At 39.1% G+C, this 22,608-nt stretch overlaps 1 protein-coding gene across 1 annotated transcript in view; it reads left to right on the top strand.

Annotated features, from left to right (window-relative positions):
• Nucleotides 1-22,608, top strand: part of ADAMTS12 (ADAM metallopeptidase with thrombospondin type 1 motif 12) — a 178,984-nt gene that overhangs the window by 110,075 nt on the left and 46,301 nt on the right. Inside the window, exons 5-13 of the mRNA XM_030466864.1 lie at nt 53-136; nt 1,810-1,934; nt 3,166-3,315; nt 5,758-5,901; nt 6,587-6,731; nt 10,605-10,697; nt 10,929-11,074; nt 11,899-12,068; nt 19,741-19,874. Coding sequence (XP_030322724.1) covers nt 53-136; nt 1,810-1,934; nt 3,166-3,315; nt 5,758-5,901; nt 6,587-6,731; nt 10,605-10,697; nt 10,929-11,074; nt 11,899-12,068; nt 19,741-19,874 — 1,191 coding nt within the window. The remainder of the gene's footprint in view (nt 1-52; nt 137-1,809; nt 1,935-3,165; nt 3,316-5,757; nt 5,902-6,586; nt 6,732-10,604; nt 10,698-10,928; nt 11,075-11,898; nt 12,069-19,740; nt 19,875-22,608) is intronic.

Raw genomic sequence — 22,608 nt, 5'->3', positions numbered from 1 at the left:
TGTTATGCTATAGAAGAATCAGCTAATCTCATACCTCCCGGCTTCTGCACAGGTCACGGGGCTGTTCCACAATCCAAGCATTGGCAATGCAATTCACATTGTGCTGGTCCGGCTCATCCTCTTTGAGGAGGAGGAGGTAAGGGTTTTATTTGCCTCAAAGTATCAGTTACAAGCTGGGGAGTCCAATGCATTGAGCCATAATTAGTGAAGAGTAGGGTTTATTTTTTTTAAGTAATTTGTTCTTTTTAGTCTTCTGTTACTCTTTGGTATATCTGTTTCTAGAATAAATCTTATCCTATATGATGAAGTATTTAGCTGACAAATTCAGGTATTTCTGCCTAAAATCGCTGAGGAAAATGTAATTAAAACACACAATTAAGGAATGGAGAAATGTAGTCTTCCCAGTGTTAAAAGAACGTGGGATGCCAAGGAAGACCAGATGAGAAACAGAAATTAATGTGTGTCATCACTCAGAATCTAATTATCTAGCATTACCTGAAATGTATTATGTAGTGTAATGCTAGAATATTTGCAGCTCTCTGAAGAAGTAAATCTGCTGTTATGCAGCTCACACATTTTTCTTTTAAGATCTCTTTCAAAACAAAAGAATGACAACTAAGTAGATGCTAATTACTGTAAACTGTATACTGTATATTGTATATATTGTATATTGTATATAGCCGTATATTGCTAGTTTCCAATATATCTCATTCATTAATATTTTGCTGCATACTTAAATACATGCTGATTGTCATAATTTTATAGTAATTTTAAAACACTGAGCATGCCATAGCTTACTCTGGCTTCATAAACTTATTAAGGGGATTTTGTCACTGTCATATGATGTATGACCACAAGCCTGATGGTCTCCAGTGTTGTAGAAGGCAGTGAACCAGGCCAAGGGACAAGGCTATGCCTTGTGAAACAATTGTTAGGGTAGAGACTATTCTTACAATCCTCAGTGTAAGAATATGTGGACCAAAACCTGTAGATCTCATCTAAAACTGTAGATCTCTGATCTCCAACTAAGTTTACCTGTTAAATTTCTGTGGCTATTTTGATAATAAACTATAGATTCCTGTTCAGTGGAGCACCACAATGTTGGAAGGAGTAGGGTTAGGTATCTTTCAAAATTTGATTTTACATTACCCAGAATTTAAAATCTGGTAACAGTGTTATGTAACTGCCTTGGAAAAAGTTTACTTTACTTAAATAGGGTAAACTGAGGGAATATGAAGTGAATGTCCCAAACCAGAAATGAGAAAAAGTGGTTTTGAATTAGCGTTGAAGACTTTGTATTTCAGAAGAAATTTCAATAACTTGAATGTGTACTATATAATAGTAGTATGAGGAACACTGCATTGTTTCTCTTTGGAATTGAAAAATATTGTGGGAGAAATAGAAGTATAACTGTTCCTTGAGCGTGGCATTGTTCACACAACATAAGTGCCAAACTTATGCATGAATTCCCATATAGAGAGAAAAATTTGATTTCAAGAAAATATAAACTGTTTGTCTGAAAATTTCCATACAATTTTGTATCTTAAGAAGCTGACTTAAAAAAAAATATGTAAATTTTGGCATTTAATATTTCCTCTAGATGCACCAATTACAAAATACTCAAATTTTTCATTTAACATTCAGTGTTAGGTAAGTAAATGCCATTGCTCCTAATGGTGGCTCTATCTTTAGGGAAAAATATGATCAGTTGGATTTCAGAGTTTACCTAACTTCACATCTAATATCACTGGCAAGTTACTGCAATGCAGTGTGGTCTTTGCAAGACTCTTTTCCTTCATTTCCCATTAGCAAGGCTTGAAGATAGTCCATCATGCTGATAAGACACTAGCCAGCTTCTGCAAATGGCAGAAGAGTGTCAATCCCAAAAGTGATGTCAACCCTACACACCATGACGTGGCTGTCCTTCTGACGAGGTATGAGAGCAATTGGGTGTCTGTGGCTGACTGTTGTTTAGCTGTGGTTTTTGGTGACAGTATTTTTTTTGTTGCCTCATGGCATCATTTATTCGTCCTGCCTAGAACATAGTAAAGTGATCTGATGAAGACATGCTGTTTCTGAAACAGTGTTAATGCAAAAATAGCCTAGTGTGAGCTTGTCTGATGCAGGCAAGAGAATATGAACTATATTATAGAAAGGTGGTTAAGGTTAGACCTGCTGTACCTACTAAAGAGATTGTTTTTCATTTGTTTTCAAAGTACATATGACACCTTATGTATGCTTGTGGGCGTTTTATTAGAGATGGATCTTACTCAGAAAACTGAGATCTGTGTGTCTCAAGAGATTAGCACTTTGCAGCATTCAGGTCAGTGTCACCATTTGATGCTGTCTCATTTTGAGCACTGTCACTTCTCTATTCTTAGTGGGAAGATGGCAAAACAACACAGCATGTAGATGAAACAACACCATAATGACAAATCCAAGAGTAATATACAGGTGCAGTGCAGAATGGAAGTTTTTTGTGAACACAGAGCCATTTATTTTTAAGCTTTGAAGTGCATTATTTTTAAATATTATCTCTTATTTTAAGGACACATAGAATATAGGACACATAGAATATAGGGAGGTACAGCAACCTTACAGATGATGTGTGAGGTTATACAGGGAGGTTGTGGCAGGGCATGGAACAGCTTATACTGGTCTGTAAAAGTTCATGCAACCTGCATGCAACTGAGAGAAAAGATTGGGTCTAATGTCTGCAAAACAAACAAGTGATGCAGTAAAGACCAGGGTCAACAAGTCTTAAGATGAGAAAAAGAAGTCTCATAATGATATGTGGTCTATCTCCCAAAGAAAAAGGCTTCAGACAGCTTAAGTGAAGCTGAGTTATGGGGAGTTTAATAAGTTGAAACATGGTACGAAGTGGAGGTTTTAAAACTGTTTCTTATGTGAGTTCACAATGAAGATACATATTTAGGCACTACAGCAATATAAATATTGGCTACAAATTATAGCAGTATGATATGGTAGTAGCAGAACAAGTGCATGTTGTTGTTGCAGGTTTGTTTGTAAAAATGTTAACAATAAAGTGCTTAAAATGCAGAATAGTCCTGATACATTATAATCCAGGGGCTTATCACCCAAAGTAAGTGACACTCTAGGGTTGGTTTTAAGCTATGTTTAAGTACATCTCCTTTGTGGTTCTAGAAAGGACATTTGTGCTGGCATGAATCGTCCATGTGAAACCTTAGGTTTGTCCCATCTGTCAGGCATGTGTCAGCCTCACAGAAGCTGTAACATCAATGAAGATTCCGGCCTTCCATTGGCTTTCACTATCGCTCATGAACTTGGACACAGGTAATACTGAAAGTGAAGGAGGGATCTAGCTGAGTTTAATATATTATTTTTAGGCTCCTAATGAAATTGCTGGACAGGCAAGAAGTGAATTAATGTCTCTGTTATTAAAATCAGAGTTGTGTTTGTTTTCTCTAAACAAAACGATAAGAAAAAGATTTTTTAAGCCTTTCACCTTTCTATTTACAACTATTCAGTCTGCCCTTTTTAACAGAGTGTGCTAGTGTAGTATATTAGGATGACATAATTAATATACAAAGAAGCATTGTTTAATCATGTTAATTCTCCAGAACATACACTGACTTACTATGCAGTTACTTTAAATGATCTCCAAAACAATCCAAATAATTTAAATAAATCATACTTGTTTCAAGGTGTTTCAATATTACAGATCAGCTAGATGCCATTTTAAATTCAAGCAGTCAAACTTTACTGAAATACCAAATCTTTGTTTAATTATCATTCTCTCTTACGAACAAAAAAAAAAAAGTAACTTTTGGGAATTTCTTAACAACTGGTATCTTCTGTATATTAATATTGCTGTTGTGGATACACTTAAGTCAAGTGAACTAAAGTTCATGGGTATTTAGTTTTGCACTTAGATGAACTTTATTTTTGAGTGGGTACTTATGCTCTAAGCTACTTTTCTCAGTATTCCTTATTTCTAAGGGTGCTTTGACCAGTAAGTTGGTTAATTAAACTCAGTTGAAAAAAATTGTAGTTTTTTAATGTCTTTTGCCACTGAGCTGTTTTCCCCAGGATAGTGGCCTGTCTCATTTATACTCCTGTTTGGCTGTAATGCCTGCACTTTTCAACTGGACCTTGTTTGGTTTCGTGACATTTTCACTGGTGTATCTAAGTTTACTTTTCATTATGCACCCAATCACCAGTCAGGATAAAGTTGCAAACATTGTATTTGGCTTTCCTTATTGAACCTCTCCATTGCCAAAAAGGACACAGTGTAAGTAAGTAACACTGAAATCCTCACAGTGGCATCAGTATACTTTGGCTTTAGTTATTTGGTTCCTTCCCCCTCCTGCTGACAGGAAGCTTTTTTCATTATTTTAATTAACAGAAGACAGTTCTGCCCCATGGACCTGTGTGTGGTCTAGCATAGTTGGCTGGTAAGTCACTGTACTTTGGATGCTGTGAGAGAGGGTACTGCTGTACTCCACCACTTTGCAGGAGTGGTTCAGGGCCTTGCCTATAATTGTCTCCACAAAGAAAACTGAGTACTATGAGGTTTGTTGTTTGTCTGAAACCATCCATTTTTCAAGACAGGGTAGAGTACATATGTTCACATATGGACAACAGAAATTTAGAAGAACAGGTTAACAAAAAATTAGTAGCAAACTGTGCACCCATTCCTTCGATGGATGCCAAAAGTCAACTCATCCTCATACTGTCCCTCTAGGCTTTCTTCTTGTGTCAAGAGACCCTCTTCATGGAAAAGACCCTGTCAATAAGGGTACAAACTTGCTTTTACACCTCAGACCCATGACTGGAGTTGATTCAGACTGAAATAATGTCCTGCTTTTGGAACATTTGAGTCATGGTACAATTATCTTTTCCAGAAAAAATCTTAAGTGTTTTGAATTCACTTTGTCTGACCCATAACTGAGTCATGACCTGAGTCAGTTTTCACTGTTCATACGAGTGCACCTACTCTTAAGTGTAGGTGTCAGTGTCTTCATGTAACAATATCTTTGTGTGTTATATTTGCAGATAATCTCCTTCAGGATGGGATGGTGTGAAGGCACATATATTTAATCAGATGAATCCCACTCAAAGTTTTTAATGACTTCTACAAGCTATTGAATAAAGAAATCCTATAATGAGCTAGAGAAGGTGGAGGGAACCATGTTGGGGAGATCTGATGCAGATGTCCAATTGTTAGTCTGAGAGCTAAATAGGAAGAAGGGTGGAGGTTGAAGGCTGTTTCACTCAACAGTCAGTAATTTGGAAAAGAGTATCTTGGTGTCAAAAGAGGTTTAAAAAGAAACATGCGATAGACACATGCTTGTAAGACAGGGTATAGCAAATCCTGATCTTAGAGTAGTACAAGTCTAAAATAACTGGGATTCAAGAGCTAAGAAGCTCTTTGCTTTAGCAGCTTTAACATAACTGAGCTTTTGAACTCCCAGCCCAACTATACAGTTGTGGTTTTACTACCCTAATAATACTCCTGAATATAGTACTGGTCAGTCTGTTCTTTATATTGTACCAATATTGCTGTACTCAACATAAATATTTGAAAACACGTTGGGGTGTAGAGTTTTTTGTAGGCTTTAGCTCATACCATCTGTATATGTTTTTTTTTTAGCAACAGATGCCTAGCTGAAGAAGCAATGCTAGTGTATTTTCAAGCACAGTGTATAATGCATTAATAGATGTTGTAGTACAAGCTGTCAACTTGAATTATTAGATGTTGTTTTTTATGAGCAGTTTTGGTATCCAGCACGATGGGAAAGAGAATGACTGTGAGCCTGTTGGAAAACGCCCATATATTATGTCCCGGCAGCTGCAGTATGATCCTACTCCACTCACCTGGTCACAGTGCAGCAAGGAATACATCACACGTTTCCTAGAGTGAGTGATCAGGTTGAAGCATTTCCCTGAAATTAATACAACCATCTACAAGATGTTTATATGGAGTTCAAAGTAAATCCTATATTATCACAATACTAAACATAGGTTTTTTTATTCTGCTTGAGTTCATTCCCATGGAGAGCATACCCCAAGTGTATTTCTCACTTAGTATTTGGGAAAAGCTCTATTATATTTCTGTTTTCTGGGAGTCATCTCAAGTCTCATGGGATTGGCTCATGTTTGGTGCAACCTGGAGCTTTTTGCAAGTATCAGGAACAAAGAAGCCTTTCCATCAAGGACTGTGATGAAGTTTTATAAACCTTGCCTTTGGCCACAATTATATGTGCTTGACTTGCTCGAATTCCTTTTTAAAGAGCAGCAATATGGAATGACTTCAAGCAGATGCTGTGGTGTGCTCTGAGACCACTCTGCAAGCCATAATCACCTCATACATAATATTTCCACTTTGACAGTCTATATATTTTGTCTTTGTAACCCTCCCTAACTAGATGGAATGCTATTTGTTAGCAGAACTTCAGCATATCTTAGCTGGAATCTGAAAGTAGTATTTCCAAAGGCAGTATAAAAAAATTACCATTAAGAGTTAGATAGTGAAAGTTTTATGTGAGTGTCAAAAAAAGATGCTTGTAGGGTTTTTTTTTAATACACAGTTTTTGTCTTTTAGCCGTGGGTGGGGATTCTGTCTGGATGATATCCCAAAAAAAGAAGTTTTAAAATCCCCAATCATGGCTCCTGGAGTGATTTATGATGTGCATCACCAGTGCCAGCTTCAGTATGGTTCCAATGCTACTTTCTGTGAAGATGTGGATGTAAGTGCTGTATGTTTTTCTTTATTCTTCTGGTAAGAATTTAAGTTTCATGAATAGAGTGGGGGTGCAGCTGGTGAACTTCAATTGTTAACTACAAATGCAGCGTGTTCAGAGTCACATAGGCTAGATGTACAGTGGAGGTATTGTCTAACTGTTTTAATTTGACTTCGCACAATCTGGCACTGTTTGCCTTGTATTTTGCAAGATCTTTCCTGGGTTTGGCCTCTTATCTGTCATGGAATGTACATCCTCCAACACTGGAGTAATTTTTGTTTTCAACTTATAACTCTGACTTTAGGCAAATTGTCAGTGCAGCTTAAGCCTTCTTTTACAAATCAAGATGCTTATAGCTTTCAACTGACCAAATCACTCTGGAAACAAATCTTCAGTTCCAGAAAGAGTTTTCTGAAGAGATCAGGGTTGTGCTCTCTATCCCTGTCTCCTCATTTTTCGCTGTTTCATTGGTCTAAATAGTTGAAAGAAATTTCAGTCCATGCACCTTGAATAATATTTATTTTCACATCAAACATGAGATTTTTATGTGGAAATACATAATTTACAAAGTACCATCGGTCTGTCTTGGGGCACAGTATAACAGTGCTGTATGGAGGTCCAGCTGAACAGTATTCACAGTAACTTAACTCCTACAATATCTGGGAGACACTATAGAGCAACAAGTTATATTAGCTAAGGTGAATTGATATGGTATTTTAATGGCAGCTAGATTATGTGGAGCTATTTAACTTTGTGCAGCATTTTTCTACATAGAACAGTTCAGAAGCAGGAGTTTCAAGTGCTAGTTTAGCTAGGTAATCACCAACTCTTGCTGTGTTTTGGACAGCAATATGCAGTAAACATTGGAGACTGCAGACATCATTCCCTCCCTGTTAAAAAGGGCTGTGACAGAAGTGGTGTTACAGCTACCAGCAGTGCTGGAGTCAGTTTTAGGCAAGGTATTGTGCACAGATGTGGACTGGGGACAGATGTTGTTGATTGTTAATTCCATTCAGATAATTATGTGTATCCTCACCTACCCTTTTCATTCTGTCTCTCCTTGAGTTTGATCCTAGCAGGCTTTTACATTCTACATCTTCTGATAATCAATTTTACAGCTAACCATATATTAGAAAATTAATTGGTATCTCATTTTGCATTTTACTGGAAGACCCATGTTTTGCAGGTAGCTGGCACTGTCAAGGAAAGGAATTTTGAGTAGTATAGTTTGCCTAGCATGTTGAATGATCAGTATAGTAATTTGGTCTATGAGGTATGACTGTTCTTTGCCCTTCCACTATTTATGTAACATTCATTCACTCAGCAGGCTACATTTGTTCTGTAATTTTTAATGTCTGACCGAATTCAAATCATGGATTCTTGCTGAGAGAAGAAACTGCATTTAGCAGAAGATGAATCGAGGGGTTCAGTGGTTGCACTAAAAAAAGACTGTTTAAAATGCAGATAGTTGTTTGCATGAACCATTTAGGTAGTAAATTCTCTAAGTATCCTGTGTAATACATAAATACTGTTCTTTTAGTAAGAAAAAGAAGAGCAAAATACAGATTAGAGGGACAAATTTTCCAAGTGGTAGGCAGATGCACGGCTTCCTACAAGACAAGCTGTAGGAGCTCAGAATTCTCATCTTGCTGCTCCCTCTTTGTAACCAAAACTTCCTCTGACTGCAGTTCATCTGGGGCTTTCTGAAACCATCTTTCTATAGGGTGCAGACCATGTCTTTGTAGATTGAGTAGAAAGTATATAACATATTGCTGATGATAAAAAACACTTGTCTTTCAGTGAGTCCATGGTAAAGCCAAGAATTCCTGGCTGTTACCTCCAATAGAACACAGTAAACAATGCTTTATCTGGTACTGTTGTTATTCCAGTATTCTCAAAGATGGAAAAAAACTTTGGTACATGTAGATCATATGGCAAAGTTCTTGCAAAGCTGAAGACTTCCATGCATGAACTCTTGACTTTTTTGGCATGAACTCTTGAGCTTTGAGGACAGCTCATAAAGATGGAACTTTCAATGGAAAGTGTTTGGTTTCTGTGCCTTTTTCTGGTAACTGAAGCACAGTACAAAAGTGCACTTTATACACTAAAAAGCACAAAACATATCCCAAACAGAGGAATTAAACACAAAGGGTATTTTTCATAATGAAAAAAAATTAATCATCCGGAATGAATAGCAGCTCTGCTTTAAGAACCTGACAATGGTGGCTTCAGGAGGAGTTGATAGTTAGCACTACTGTTGAACAATAAATAGGAAACAGCAAAACAACCTTTGACTTGTACGTATTCCCCAAAAGCAGCTAAATGAGCTGATACACAATGCACCCGATGTTGCATTTTATGTGGAGATTGGAATGCTTTAAGATGTTCTGTACTACTTAGTGTTTTAGATTAAAACCAACATGAAGACACTATCCAGGAAGTAAATAAATAAAAGGCAAGTTTCTCAAAACAGACTGTGCCCAAGCTCAGCTGTTTTGAAAATAAGCAGGTCAGAAAACAGCAGCTGAGTTTTGCATTCCACACTCAGACAAATTTTGCTGCCAGTTCATTGGGGCTGGATTTTGACAAGTGCTGAACTTCTGTGTTGATTCTCAAACCTGGCATGATGTTTGCTCCAAGAATCTCCATGGGAGCAGCTAGTAGGATCCCTTTTGTTGACTTTTTCTTCTGATGTCACTTCAGTTGTCCCTGCTTCACAGGTCGATGCTGCCAGCTCTGTTCCCTCTCCCAGTGCTGACCTCTGCAGTTCAAACACTCCCAGCCAAAACCTAGCCCAGAGCACCTGGACTTTAGATTCTGCTGTTCCAGTTGGGAGTTCACAGTCTCTCTCACACCTGTTTTCTACTGCTTGGAAGTAGTTTTCTGCAAAAAGGTGTGCTCATTCAGGATTTCCCAAGCAGGCAGGCCTTCGGTGTACCAAACAAAAGAAAATCTGTTGTGCATATGAACTGAGGGCAATAGCCTTCAATGTCTGTCCTCACTCTAGAAAGCAGTTCTGATTAAGGGAAGAAGTCTGGTTATAAGGTAGCTGTAATGTTAGTTCTATTGACTCTCAGGAGTTTCTGTCCCTTCTGTGGTGTTGGCCACTGCATGTAGAGCAGCAGCTGAAATGCTGTGCTATGCTGGCAGTGTACTGTATTAAACTGGCACCAGTTTCTGAGTAACCTAATATGCAGGCAGTCACTAGCCAGAGCCCTTACTCTGCCCAGCCCTTAAGGCTTTCTTCTCTGCCAGCTAGCCTGGACTGCTTTTAGATCACTCTTTTGCTGTCTTCTTGGCTGATGTTTTAAGACACCTGTGCTTTGATCTCTTTCCTCATCCAGTTTTGGTACATTCATGAGTATTAACCTGGCTAAAGTACTTGGAGACATATAACATTGCTTTTATTCACTGGGCTAGCTTCCCTAATATTTGATTTCACTGTGTTTTCAGGCAGATAGTAATGCAAAATTGATCACTGTATTCATTAGTACCCATCAAGTGAAAATAGTATAAACTCCGCTCATCTTCCTGATAGTGCCCACACTTTGTAAGTTATTTTTGCTGTCTGTAGCTGTGAGCTGAGCAGCCAAAAAGGAGAATAATTAAACTCATATAGTTCAGGTAATTCACTTGATAGAAAATATTCACCATTTTGCATTTGTTGAGTAGTCCCTCCTTGTACACTAATAAGGAGTGGCTGAATTTGAACCCTTGGGTAGGTCCTAACTTACGGAACCCCCTGAACATCCGTTTCTGGAAGTGCAGCCCTTAAAAAGCTTTGCCAATGGCTATACAAAACTCTGAGAGACTTCTAAAAATCTTTTCCATAGGAGTCCAGCTCTGCTTCAGACTGCTGTGATTTTCTTTCTTTTCCAGAACCTTTGCCAAACACTGTGGTGCTCAGTGAAAGGCTCCTGCCGCTCCAAACTGGATGCAGCTGCAGATGGAACTCGGTGTGGAGAAAACAAGGTAACTGTGAGCCCCTCTGCCTGTGAGCTGCACTGCCTGCAGGAGAGCAACTGAGGAGCCATGAGCAGCTCTGCCACTGTTCAGTGTGAAGGAGGGGCATGCTGTGACAGCCCTATTTACTTTTCCACTTAAGTTTTCGACCTTCAGGAACTGAAATAACAAATAATTCACCATAGCATTTTCCTGTGACAAGCATCCTTAACCTGTTTATCCTTTCTGTTCTCTCTGTAGTGGTGCTTCTCTGGTGAGTGCATTACAGTAGGCAAGACTCCCGAAGCAATCCATGGTGGATGGGGCGTTTGGTCATCCTGGTCCCATTGCACAAGGACGTGTGGGGCAGGAGTGCAGAGTGCAGAGAGACCGTGTGATAATCCAGAGTAAGATGAGTGCACAGTCTTTCCCTACCTTTTATTCAAGATCTTTGAAACACTTACAGCATTGGAAATGTGTATAAGACTGTTATCAACATGTGCTACAGCAAGACAGACAATGAACACCTCTCCTTTCCAGACAAGCATACCTGTATGAATTTCAGTTGGCTCACCTTTTACAACCATCATCTCATTCTTTAATTCTTACGCTCTGTGGAGCTTATTTCTACACAAAATAAATTTTAAAATTGTGTTTCAGTATTCAGGCTTTGCAGAACTAATAAAAATGTTGCTTTAGTAATAACAGCGTGCATAAATAAATGTCCTCAAATACTGGCTGAGAGCAACAGGTAACAGTCTGTCCTGAGGGAAATTAAGACTCACCTTTCCTGTTTGTTCTAGTCATCAGCTTTGGTTTAGCTTCAGGCACATGAGTTGATAGGTACAGAACATGAAAGAGTTTCCTAATAGATATTTGAGTTCATTAAGAGGCTGTGTCTCATTTTCAGAAGTCACTAAGAGGGTGTCTAACAGCAAAAATCACTTGGCTTTTCTAGAAGGACTATCAAATAGTCTGAAAAATAATGGGTTTTTGAAGGAGTTCATATGATAAGATAATCTGTTGTGAGCTCAGCCAGGCAGTGTACTGAGTACCTCTGTGGGACACAGCCTTTGTCTAGCATTCTGTGTTCCATTCTGACATATTTGGGTACTTGAGCATATGAACAATATCTCTACTCTTCAGAATATACGTTGTTATCCCACTGGAACCTGCAAAAACTGTGTTTTACCCAGGAACTCACATCCCAACCTCAACATTCCTTTTCTAGACCACAGTTCGGAGGAGACTACTGCACTGGAGAAAGGAAGCGCTATCGCATGTGTAACATTATCCCCTGTCGCAAAGGCTTGCCTACCTTCCGTCAGATGCAGTGCAGTGAATTTGATACTGTTCCCTACCAGAATGAATTCTACCACTGGGTTCCTGTTTACAACACAGGTATGAAACGACAATATTTTAATACCTTGTATAAAAGGTAAAATTCACAGACCTGTGAGAAACCTCTTTGAGGGCAAGAAGTCACTGGATTGTAAGTCTTTAATTAATGAGGGAGAAAAATCTGGTTTGCCTCCATATGCAGATGTGCCTTTTGTGTTACCACTGTACATAAAGGCAACAGTTCTCCTCTGTACAGTAAAAGTACAGTAGAGTAGAACTGCATATTTGGGCCTGCAGGAATCACTGCACTCAGCAGGTAGAGCTCTTCTGCTGCACAAACATGGCTGTACTACTCCCAAACTCTAATCTGGATGGTAAGTGTACCTGGCACTACACTGAGGCTGTAATACCTCAACAGGGTCAGTGTTGTACTGCTTTGTACTGTAGGGACAAGTACCGATGCTGTGCCTGATGACTTTCTTTGTAACAGTTACAGAACACAGGGGTTATAGTTACTACCATGCAGTTTGGTTCTTTGTGGATACATAAATGTAAAGAGCAGATTGTCCAGTGGGAGCTAGTGGTATGTTTTTTTAATGAAAAAATCAATTGGTGAGAGACTAATGAAGTTTAAGATTCAACTTTCAATTTTGCTTGCTGATGGCTAATTTTCAGTGTGGTCATTATGTTTTCACAATTATTGGCAGTTACAAGTGGGTTTCCTAAATTTAAGCTACTTTTTCAGTTTCACCTAACGAATACACCATACAAAATGCAGCTGGAGCAGAGAGGCTTCCAGGAAAATTTCTGATGAAAGACAATGTAGTTGACAGGAGAAGACTTTTTCAGAAAGGCTCTCAGTTAAACAAACCATGCTAAATGCTGACAGCCTAATGCTTAAACAGAGTCAAAATCACAAACCGTTTTCTGCAGCTGCTTGTAGCTGTGGTTGGGATTCCAGTCCACTCTGTTCCTCAAGTGTAGCACTGAAAGGTACAGCCTTGTTGAGTTCATGCCCTCTCTTGCACAGTGCTATGTCTGTGTTACAGAACCAATAGTTTTGAATGTGCGTTTGTTGCAGACATTCTGCCTTTTAAGTGCATTAAGAAACATGAATCAAATTCTTCCTGCACACTGGAAGTCAGGCCAGTGGTGCACCCAGGCAATATTTCAAATAGAGCTATTTACAGGCAAACCTTTTACCTTTAAAGTGCTGGTTTGTTGAACCTAATGTATTTCATTTGGAATATCCTGGGTTTCATTGCCCTCTTTGCAGAATCCTTCATAAACTAAGTAAATATTTCTTCTGTAGCTTAAAAAGTTTTTGGACTTTTTTCACCCATATTCTTATCAGCCAGAATTTCAGTCTAGTATTAGTATTCTCCTCTGTGATCTGTGCTCTCCTCAATGTTTGCAACTTCATTCTTAAATTCCATTAACAGCATTTTAAGTGTTCTGTTGCTGCTAAACTCTTAACATACAAAAATCCTGACTTCCTCAGATAGGCAGGCTCTCCTGGAAACACTCATCTAGGCAGGGAGTTGGCCAAATTGTTTGCTGATCCCTCGTCTGACATCATCATTGTGACTGAGAGTATATGGATATCACGGGCACAGTACTTCCAGTTTTGTCCAGAGTTATCTGCTGCACTAAGATGCTTCCAAGAGTTTTCATCCCTTCTCAGTTTCAAATTTTCTTTCACCTTCTGTTGGCTGCTGAAGGTATCCTGGCCAAAATAGCTTCAAATAGACTGATGAAACTGCTTTCCCTGCAAGGTGGACAGTTTGAGCCGTTCTTGTGAATGTTTGATCCAAATTTAAAAAGCCTCCAAAACAATAGCATCTTGTAAGCCCTGCACAAAAAAGAGCTGAAGTTTCAGGGCTCTGGAGACTTAAACACCATATCCACCATATGTTCACCAGACTTTGTCACTGTACACCAGCTTCCCTTACTTTTCCCCTTATATGGTACAATCTGATTTTGAGTTTTCACAGCACTCTGTTTATACTTCATTTTACTGCCAAGAATGTTTTGGCTTGTGTTTTATTATCAGGAATTTTAAATCTTCTCATGATGCACATGGGATATAAGGAGAAAAGTAAATATCATTAAGCTTTCCCCAGCCCTTGGTACACATAAATTTTTTTTGTGTGAAGCATTTAGCTGAGGAGATGAAATATTGAGCTAAACATTCTGTGGCATTTTAGACATCCTGTGTTTCTTCATCCTGCTGGAATAACAGTAAATGATCTAAATGGTCACAGTTCTCTCTCCTGGCTCTAATTCATGGCTTACATAAGCCAGTTCTAATGAGTATCACATAATTAAACACTTGTTGTTACGTCCTATCCTGTTGTGCAAATTGTACCCCTCACAAGAGGACAAAGACTTGTCTTTGAATAGCTTACAATTTAATATGAGGTGAGATGCAACAGGAATTTTTAACAAGCAACTCAGCAGAAAGGCAGTGCATGACATCTCACAGTTACCTAGGCTAACTATAACCTTGAAAGGTTCCAACTGAGATTATTCTCTTCTGTTTTAAATGAGTTTGGGCCTGTTTGGGAACTTGCATAGTCCTGTTGTGGATTTTCCCTGGAGCACGGAAACCCATGGGCTCAAGGTGGAGCACCTGAGTAGTCCTAGAATCCCAATGTGAAGGGAACTTTCAGGTTCAAGGGTGGCTAAAGCATCCAGCAGCTCTGACCAGGGTATTTTCTGAATTGTTCTCATGACCCAGGGCCCATCCTGAGACACTTTAGTCAAACTTTGGTGCTAATCTACTTCTGTTGCTGTCAGGCTGTGACCCTACGTTTATTTATTTCATATCTTTTGACAAATTACATTTATCAGAACTTGTTAGCTTCTCAGGGCTTAACTTCCATGTGGTAAGTGTGAGTCCTTCACTGAGTCAAACAACTACCTTTCTTTTCTCAATCAGTGCCAGGATCATCTCATATACTAGCAGATAGGGGTTATAGATTTCCTAATTTTTCCAAAATATGTCTGTGTAGCAAGATCTGTACTGATACATTTACAGTGGTGTGCTGACCACATGACATAATATTTCTGCTGCTCCTACTTTGAAATGAAACTTAGTTTTGAAGTTCAAAGCCTGGTTAAAGTGCTAAATTAGCTTCATCTCAGCTTTTTTCCCCATTTCGTCTGTTCTTGGAAATTGTTTTTTCTAATTTTCATTTTGGATTTCCACATCTAAATCTGAGTTCTCACAGAAGTGAGGGTTTTAATAGGCACACCTCTTTGCTTCCTTCTGATGTAAAAATACTGAAATATTGAAGGCTTATCTTCTGCTGGCAGACACTTTAATCACATCTTTCCCAGTCATGTTAAGCGGGATCCTTCCTGCATGTTAGTTTATGGGAGTCAGTTGTGAAGGCTGAAAATTTAGATCAGGAAAGGAATATGTTCCTTCCTAGTTATCTTCATGTTGTTCTGCTTGCACTTGGTAAATTTGAACTCTTGCAGTGCAAATCACACACCTGGATTTTAACTTAGCTTTGCTGACTTGTTTCCTCCATCCCATTCCGGTTTTAAGTAAGTCAATAAGCACTTCAGGGAGCTCTGTGGCTTGGGATTCTGTTATATCTGGGTTTCTTCTATATTAGAGAACTCACATTTGTTCACATCAGAAGCATAATCTTGGTGTAGGATATGGGCAAACAGAATGTAATTTTTCTAGGCTGCTGGGAGTTTGTCGCACCTGAGCTAAAATCTCATGGCCAGCTGGGAGCAACACACTGGCAGAAGGATGCAGCCAAACTGAAGGAGGTTTCCAGGAGAGCAAAATGGAAGTCAAATGATTTGGAAAATATAGTTTATGGGAAAGGTTGAGAAAAGCAAGTTTTGCTCTAGAAAAAAGAAGATAGAGTGAGTGGAATGTCATGTACCTGGAGGGAGTTTCTAAGGGAATATAGAATGCATATGCCTGAGCTAGCAGAGATACACACCAACAAGACTGCATGGCTCCATGCAGGCTTGTACTTCTTGAAGAAGCTGTTGAGGTCCAGGGAGTTCTGTGCCCTTGTTAAGTGATCTGGAAAAGCAGGACCCTGTGTTAGTTGCATCTGCATGTAGCTCCTCTGCTTTCAAACTGGGATTTAGCATCAGGATATCTGTCACTGTGCTTCATGCTGCAGCTTCACACTCATACCATTGAATCCTCAGAGAGGGACAGATCCAGCAGTTCTTTCTGTCTGTAAAAGGCAGGACAGGCAGAAACAGACAGAACAGCAAAAGGGAAGTTTGCACTTTAAGCAATCTTCATTGCTTTATGGGTGGTTAGAAATTACAGCAGACCACCTAGAAGGACTGAGGAGTTAACATTATCATTGTAGATATAAACACAGTCTAAGCAGGAGCAATCTAAGTAGCTTGGATCCTATTTAGTGTGGAAGGCTGGGTAAAAAGCTATAGGCAGCTCAAGCAGAAATCTGCTCTGTATAAGTGGGATTTCAGTGTACTTTTGCTGAAAAAGAGCATGTGAGCATGGTCATTAATGAGAGTTCCCAGATTGGATCTACTAATGCACATAAATGCTGGACTTCAAGAATTTCTGTATATTTTGGCCTATAAGTTACTTAAGATGATAGCCTTTTTGTTGAAGTCTTGTGCATGATAAATTAATCAGATTGTCTGAAGTTGCAAACATAGTACTCATATTGATCTCAGTTTACTTTAAATTCTCAATACTGAGATAAGATTTAGAAACTTCAAATTCAATGCCAGTCATTGCTTTCAAGTTCTTCCATCATTTCAGGAAATTTATTTCTTTTCCTTGTTCTCTATCTGAAAACAGGAGATAAAAGTACTTTCTACATCTGCGTCATTTTTGTGCTAAAATGTTCAGCTTTTTGAGATCAGCAGCTGATTCTGCTAAGGGTTGTTTAGTGTCCCAGAATAATAGACTTCTAATCTTTTGTGAAGGCCCTGACCTCAGCTGCTAAGAAAAAATAAAAGTTATAGAGAAGTAAATAATTACTGGCTAATACAGTGCTAGGGTAATTTCCTCAGCAGTGCCCTTCTGTGCAGATGAACTATTCAAATAACCTGAAGAATGGTGGCAGGGGTATTAATATTGGGTGGGACTGAGTTTGTGGGTAGTGAGTAATACCCTCTTATTTCCAGTGGAGCTCAGTAGAAAACTCATAGGAAGAAAAGTAGGACTAAATTTGTGGATACAGGTAGGGACTAATTTTAAATCAATTAGGAAAGTTAGCAAAACCAGGAAATTGTTTATGCCTAGAAAGCCCTTGTTTGAATCATGAATCTTTGCAAGTTTGAAAATTTAGTTGTTACTTGTTTTTACTTTTTACTTTGGCTTAATAAGAGAATTACCTTTACAAACATTGTCTGAGTTATATACTTCAACTATATACTTCAACTATGACAGGACTATGTTTTCTTCTTCAGTGGCCTGAAAAGAGATTTAATACCATCTTGCTTATTATGTCAACACACAGCTGGGGATGGGGTACCGATATCAAACTGCTGCTCTATGTATTTAATTACAAACAATGTGAAAGCTGAAATGGCTTTGTGCAAAGTCTGTTTCCAGCAGGATTGATTCTCAGCAGATAACAGACAAGCTGGAGTTCTGGGATTCTCCTTTCCATAAGGGTGTTTAAAAAATGGTGCACTGTGAAGGTAAACAAGGTGAAACAAAATCAGAGCACTAAGTAATTGAATTAGCCAGATGGCCAGAAAAAGATTTCTGCAGATTGAAGAAAAATTACTTTGTAGCACTTACCATGACAGCTCTTATCAGAACAACTGATGGATGCTATGGCTGGCAGTTTTCACAGATGGTCTGCAAGCTCATAATGATTACAAACTTTGTGTACTTGCCTGAGACCCTTTTGTAGCTCCATCGACATTCTTCAACATGACTCACATCATCTTGAATTTTGCCTCGGTCTGTGAGTGTCCTCTGCCTTAAATCACTCTGTTGCCATTTACAAAGGCATCTTTGTTTAAGAAGCCACAAGCATAGGATTATCAGTTCTAAGATGCCATTTTAGCTTTACTGCCAAAGGGAAATCCTTTAGTGTTCTTGGATGCCAGTACCTATTTATATGAATGAGATGCATAGTTTTGAAGCTCAGGCTGTGTAGGATTCAGTCTTTGCGCTACAAGTACTTTGGGGGTGGAAGCTGCTGTCAGTTTTGTGCCTTTCATAGTGCTATGTATGTGTTGCTGCTGTACAATCTAAAGCAATGAAAGCTAATTTCCCCCTTCAAAATAAACCCTTTTGCAGGAAATTATTTAGCTGATTTGCACTATCAAAAATTGGAATTTCTCTCATTTTTAGAAATTGACCCAAATTTAACCAATTGACCCAGCTATTTGTATGACACTAACCAGGTCAACAAAGGAGACGGAGGAAGAGAGAGAAAGAAATTAGCTAGGATGTAGAAGATATAAAGTTATGCTGCATATCTCTGAGACCCTGAGAGTGGCTTTTGTCAGCTTTTTCAGGCACAGGATGAAATTGTCACCTCTGCAGCACACATGGAGATTGTGTTAAAATGGCTTAATAATGGTGCCCAAAGTCCTGACTGACTGGTGGCTTTAAGACCCACGGCTTTGCTCAGCAGAGTGTTTCAGCTTACTGAATATAAGCAAATTGCTTTAGCATCTGGACTGACTGAGTTCTGGAAGTAGAAAAAAGTCACAAGACAGGTCCACTGTTGCTATCCCTCATCGTTATGACCATGGGTGATTTTTTTTGTTTGTTTGTTCTCTTTTGTTTTGTCAGATAGTTCTGGCTCTGCTGGAGGGTTTCCAGGGAGTGATATAAGGGGAGGGATTATATCTGCTTTTGATTTGACCCTGTTTTCAATTCTAACTTACTTTCTATGTATGGAACTGATTTATCAAACTTGTGTCTTTTGACTCTCTGAAGTCTTTCAAAATTTCCCATTCCTGAGGGACAGTTTCTGTGAGGCAGAGCAGTGTGTCTTTAGCTTTTCTTACTTGATAAGTAAATTAGGTTAAGGCTGGTCCATTGTAGAAAACCTTATTTCAGAGACCCACAGATTTCCTTTTCTACAGCTTTTCTCTTCCCTTTTGCTTCTCTGGATATCTGCTCAAGAACAGCCTCAGTCTCTCAGACCCACCAGTATTATCCCCACTTCATAAGCCACACATTTTTAAGTGCCAGCAGATAGCTGAAAAAAAGCAGTAGTGTGACACTCTACTGACAGGCAGAAGATCAGAAGCAACCATTTGACTGCTGCCTGAGAGAAGCCCACAGCAGTGATGAGCAGTTATAAGTTACCTCTGAAATCACCTTGTCATCAGCTGGTGGAAATTGTTGCTTGTCAATGTCCTTTGCAATTTTGCCCCAGATTCCTCCTTTCCCCTTGCTTGTGACATTCCTTAGTTTCCCACTTCTTTCTCCATCACAGCTGAGGGCCTCATTACTGCTTGACTCAGCCAGCTGTCTGCTAACATACAAGCACTGGAGAGCATGGAGGCACCAGCCTCCAGATGCCTCCTAGAAGTCCGCAGTGTCATTATCAGTCTGCTAGCAACAGAGTTAGCCATAGCAACCTTTTTTATGATAATTGCTTCTTATTAGGCCATATTTTACAGCAGCTGCCAGGGGAAATGTGTTGATGATGCTGTAAAGACATACTGTTATCCTCTGTGCATTACAGTTCAATGTCTTGCTGAAGCATTTGCTGAGCAAGTGGCTTTTTTCTCCTTTCAGCAAACCCCTGTGAGCTTCACTGTCGCCCTATAAATGGACATTTTTCAGAGAAGATGCTTGATGCTGTCACTGATGGTACTCCTTGCTTTGAAGGAAGGCACAGCCGCGATACATGTATTAATGGCATGTGTAAGGTATTGGGTATGTTTGCATGTTTCTTTCTCTACAGTTTATTAGAAAGCTATAGGAAAATGCTAAAACAAATTTTTGAAAGATTGAGCCCAAGTACTCCTATTTAACCACATTTTAAATTATCATGGAAACAAGTTAATAGAAATTGCTTTTCCAAGTAGCTTTGAGAGTGATTTCCAACCTTCCTAACAAATCCATTGGATGGAGTAATAATTGCTTCTGGTACCATTCAACTCCTTTCTATTTAAAACATCAGTTTAAGAAAATTGGTTTCTGATGTTTTCATAAAGTATTCTAGCTTAGTGTTGTAACTGGTATCATTACTCTATAAGAAAATACAGTTTAACATAACACATTGATGTGACAGTTCTGAACTGACTAATAGTAGGATCAGACACTTGCACTTGAAAGCAGTAACAATTGCTTTAGTTTACAATAGTGAATTGAATAGCACTGTACAATGAGATAACAGGCATACACAGAGTACATGGTTTAGTAATGTTCTGTTTATTGAAGAATAATTATAAGGTTCTCTGCATATCCTGCATGTTGATAGTAAGTTTACAGGATGATGCATGTGCATGTGGCATTTGAAGGTGTGTTTCAGTAAAAGCCAGTGTTAGTATTAGTTTCAATTAATTTCTTATCTATCTACTTGTAGGGGACGTATTTACAGCTAAGGTTTATTTCTGCAAACAGGGATTTGCATCTTATGCCCCTTGAAACCTGATAGCTTTTTTGGTTTTAACAACTTTGTAAACAAAAGCAGGGCTTGGTGTCTTGTGAAAACTATGTTAGCTTACTCTACGGAGCTTGGCATCCTATGTCTGAAGTTATTGAATCATATGCAAAGGCAACTAGAAGGGTCTTCAAGAAATCATGTTATGATCCACCCTGTGGTCAATATAACTTTTTATTCAGATCCTGCAAGAATGAAGTCCAACCACGAAGGGTTTGTTGCTAATAGAAAATTTTATTTGGTGGACAGCAAATAGCAAAAGCAATATGAAGTGACCTGGTGAAGATTTGGCAAGTCTGGAGAGAGGGAGAGAAAGGGAGAATTAAGAGTATCACCACCCAAGGATACTGCGACCTTCCGACAATCCTACTTCCTGGGGATCTGGGCCAGTCCTAGGCTGGCCAACAGTCTGGTCCTAGCTGACAGAGAATGAACACATCAGCGTTCCTTGTTTGTTCCTGGAGTTTCCCTGTCACTCCAAACTTGAGGAATGTTGCCTCTTCAACATCTCTGCCCCCCAATTGTAAGCACACCAGATGCTATTGTCTGGGGATAGCCCTTAGTTAGCCAGTCTCTGCAGGAGGCAGCTCACTGACCCCTCCTCTGACACTCCATTCCTTGTATTCATCAGGAGACCAATGTCCAACATTCCACTTGCCAATTGTTTGAAGCAAAGATAATTCTGCTGAATGGGACCTCATATAATCTGTTTCAGCCCTTTACAAAATCATGTTCCTTTCTATGGTCCATATTTATTTTATTTGCACCTAGGCTGATCTTCATTCAGGTGCCTTCTAAGATCTCCTCCTGTCTTGATGTTTGGCTTTTAACAGCTTTGAGCAGAGGGAATCAACAGATCTGTCTGTGAGTTAATCTAAAATCATCACGTTATACTCTGACTAGTGCACTGTTTAAATATATTCCTCCATACTAATTCTTTGAATATCATGTTTTAGAAAGAAGATCTTTATTTAGAAGATCTTTAAAAAATCATACCCTATCTTCCTGTGTTTTAAATTATACATCACAAGTGCACTTTTAATTCTTTAACTAGAGCAGTCAGTTGCCCCCCTCCCAAGTTACTAAGCAAAGATACTGCCACCAGAATACAGGGAGATGTGATATGTACATGACTGAGGATTGGTCAAGTAAAAGCCATGGCATCATCTAAAAGTGGAGGCTTACATGGTATACACACTGAGGGCATGCAGATACTATGAGAGTAGAAGCTGGCATCTCTACCAGATATTCAGCTCCTACACAGGATTTAATAGCCATAAATGACCTTCAGTTATTCAAATCTGTGAGCTGTTCTCTGTAGATTGTTATGTTGAGAGACTAACAGTGTATTTAAGAAATAAACAGCTGTGTAGTAGTAGGAAGGAAAGTGGGGTTTTTTCTCTTGCTGAGAGATGTAATCTGCTCTTCAAAGAAGAGCTAAGGGTTTTTTTGTACTAGGTTTACCCCTTCTCACTATGGTTCAATTTTTTCCTCCCACCAGTAGCCCAACAGGACATTGAGACAGACTCTAGACAAATTTTAAGAGGAATTGAGGCTATATCAGGATATATTTCTCCCAGTTCAAGCCAATGTCATGGCCAACATGGCACGAATATGATTCTTCTTTTGGAGACCAGTGGGGAGACTAATGGAAGGAAGAACTTAAACGCACAATGTAGCATCCCTGTAACTTTGATATTTATGCAGTAGTACATCCAGGTTGTACCCTACAGTGCCAGCAAGGACTTTTTGTATCTGACTCCTGCTGCCAATCTGACACAAAAGTCTGTCCCTCTGAAGTGACAAAATCTCTGGCTGTTTTCCCTTTAGTCACTGAGCAGCAGGAAAGAAATTGTTTCTCCTCCCTGTTATGCAGCCAGGCAATAAACGTCATCATTTCTACCTCTGCGCTGTCTGCTGGGACCAGGAATAAAGCTCATCTTAGGTGTGTAAAAAGAGGCTCTCAGTGAATGAGGTAATGGCAGAGAGCTGCATGG

The sequence above is a fragment of the Calypte anna genome, chromosome Z, assembly GCF_003957555.1.
Source record: "Calypte anna isolate BGI_N300 chromosome Z, bCalAnn1_v1.p, whole genome shotgun sequence".
Classification (NCBI taxonomy): Eukaryota; Metazoa; Chordata; class Aves; order Apodiformes; family Trochilidae; genus Calypte; species Calypte anna.
The sequence above is the reverse complement of the archived record's forward strand: the minus strand, read 5'-3'. Positions and strand labels throughout refer to the sequence as shown.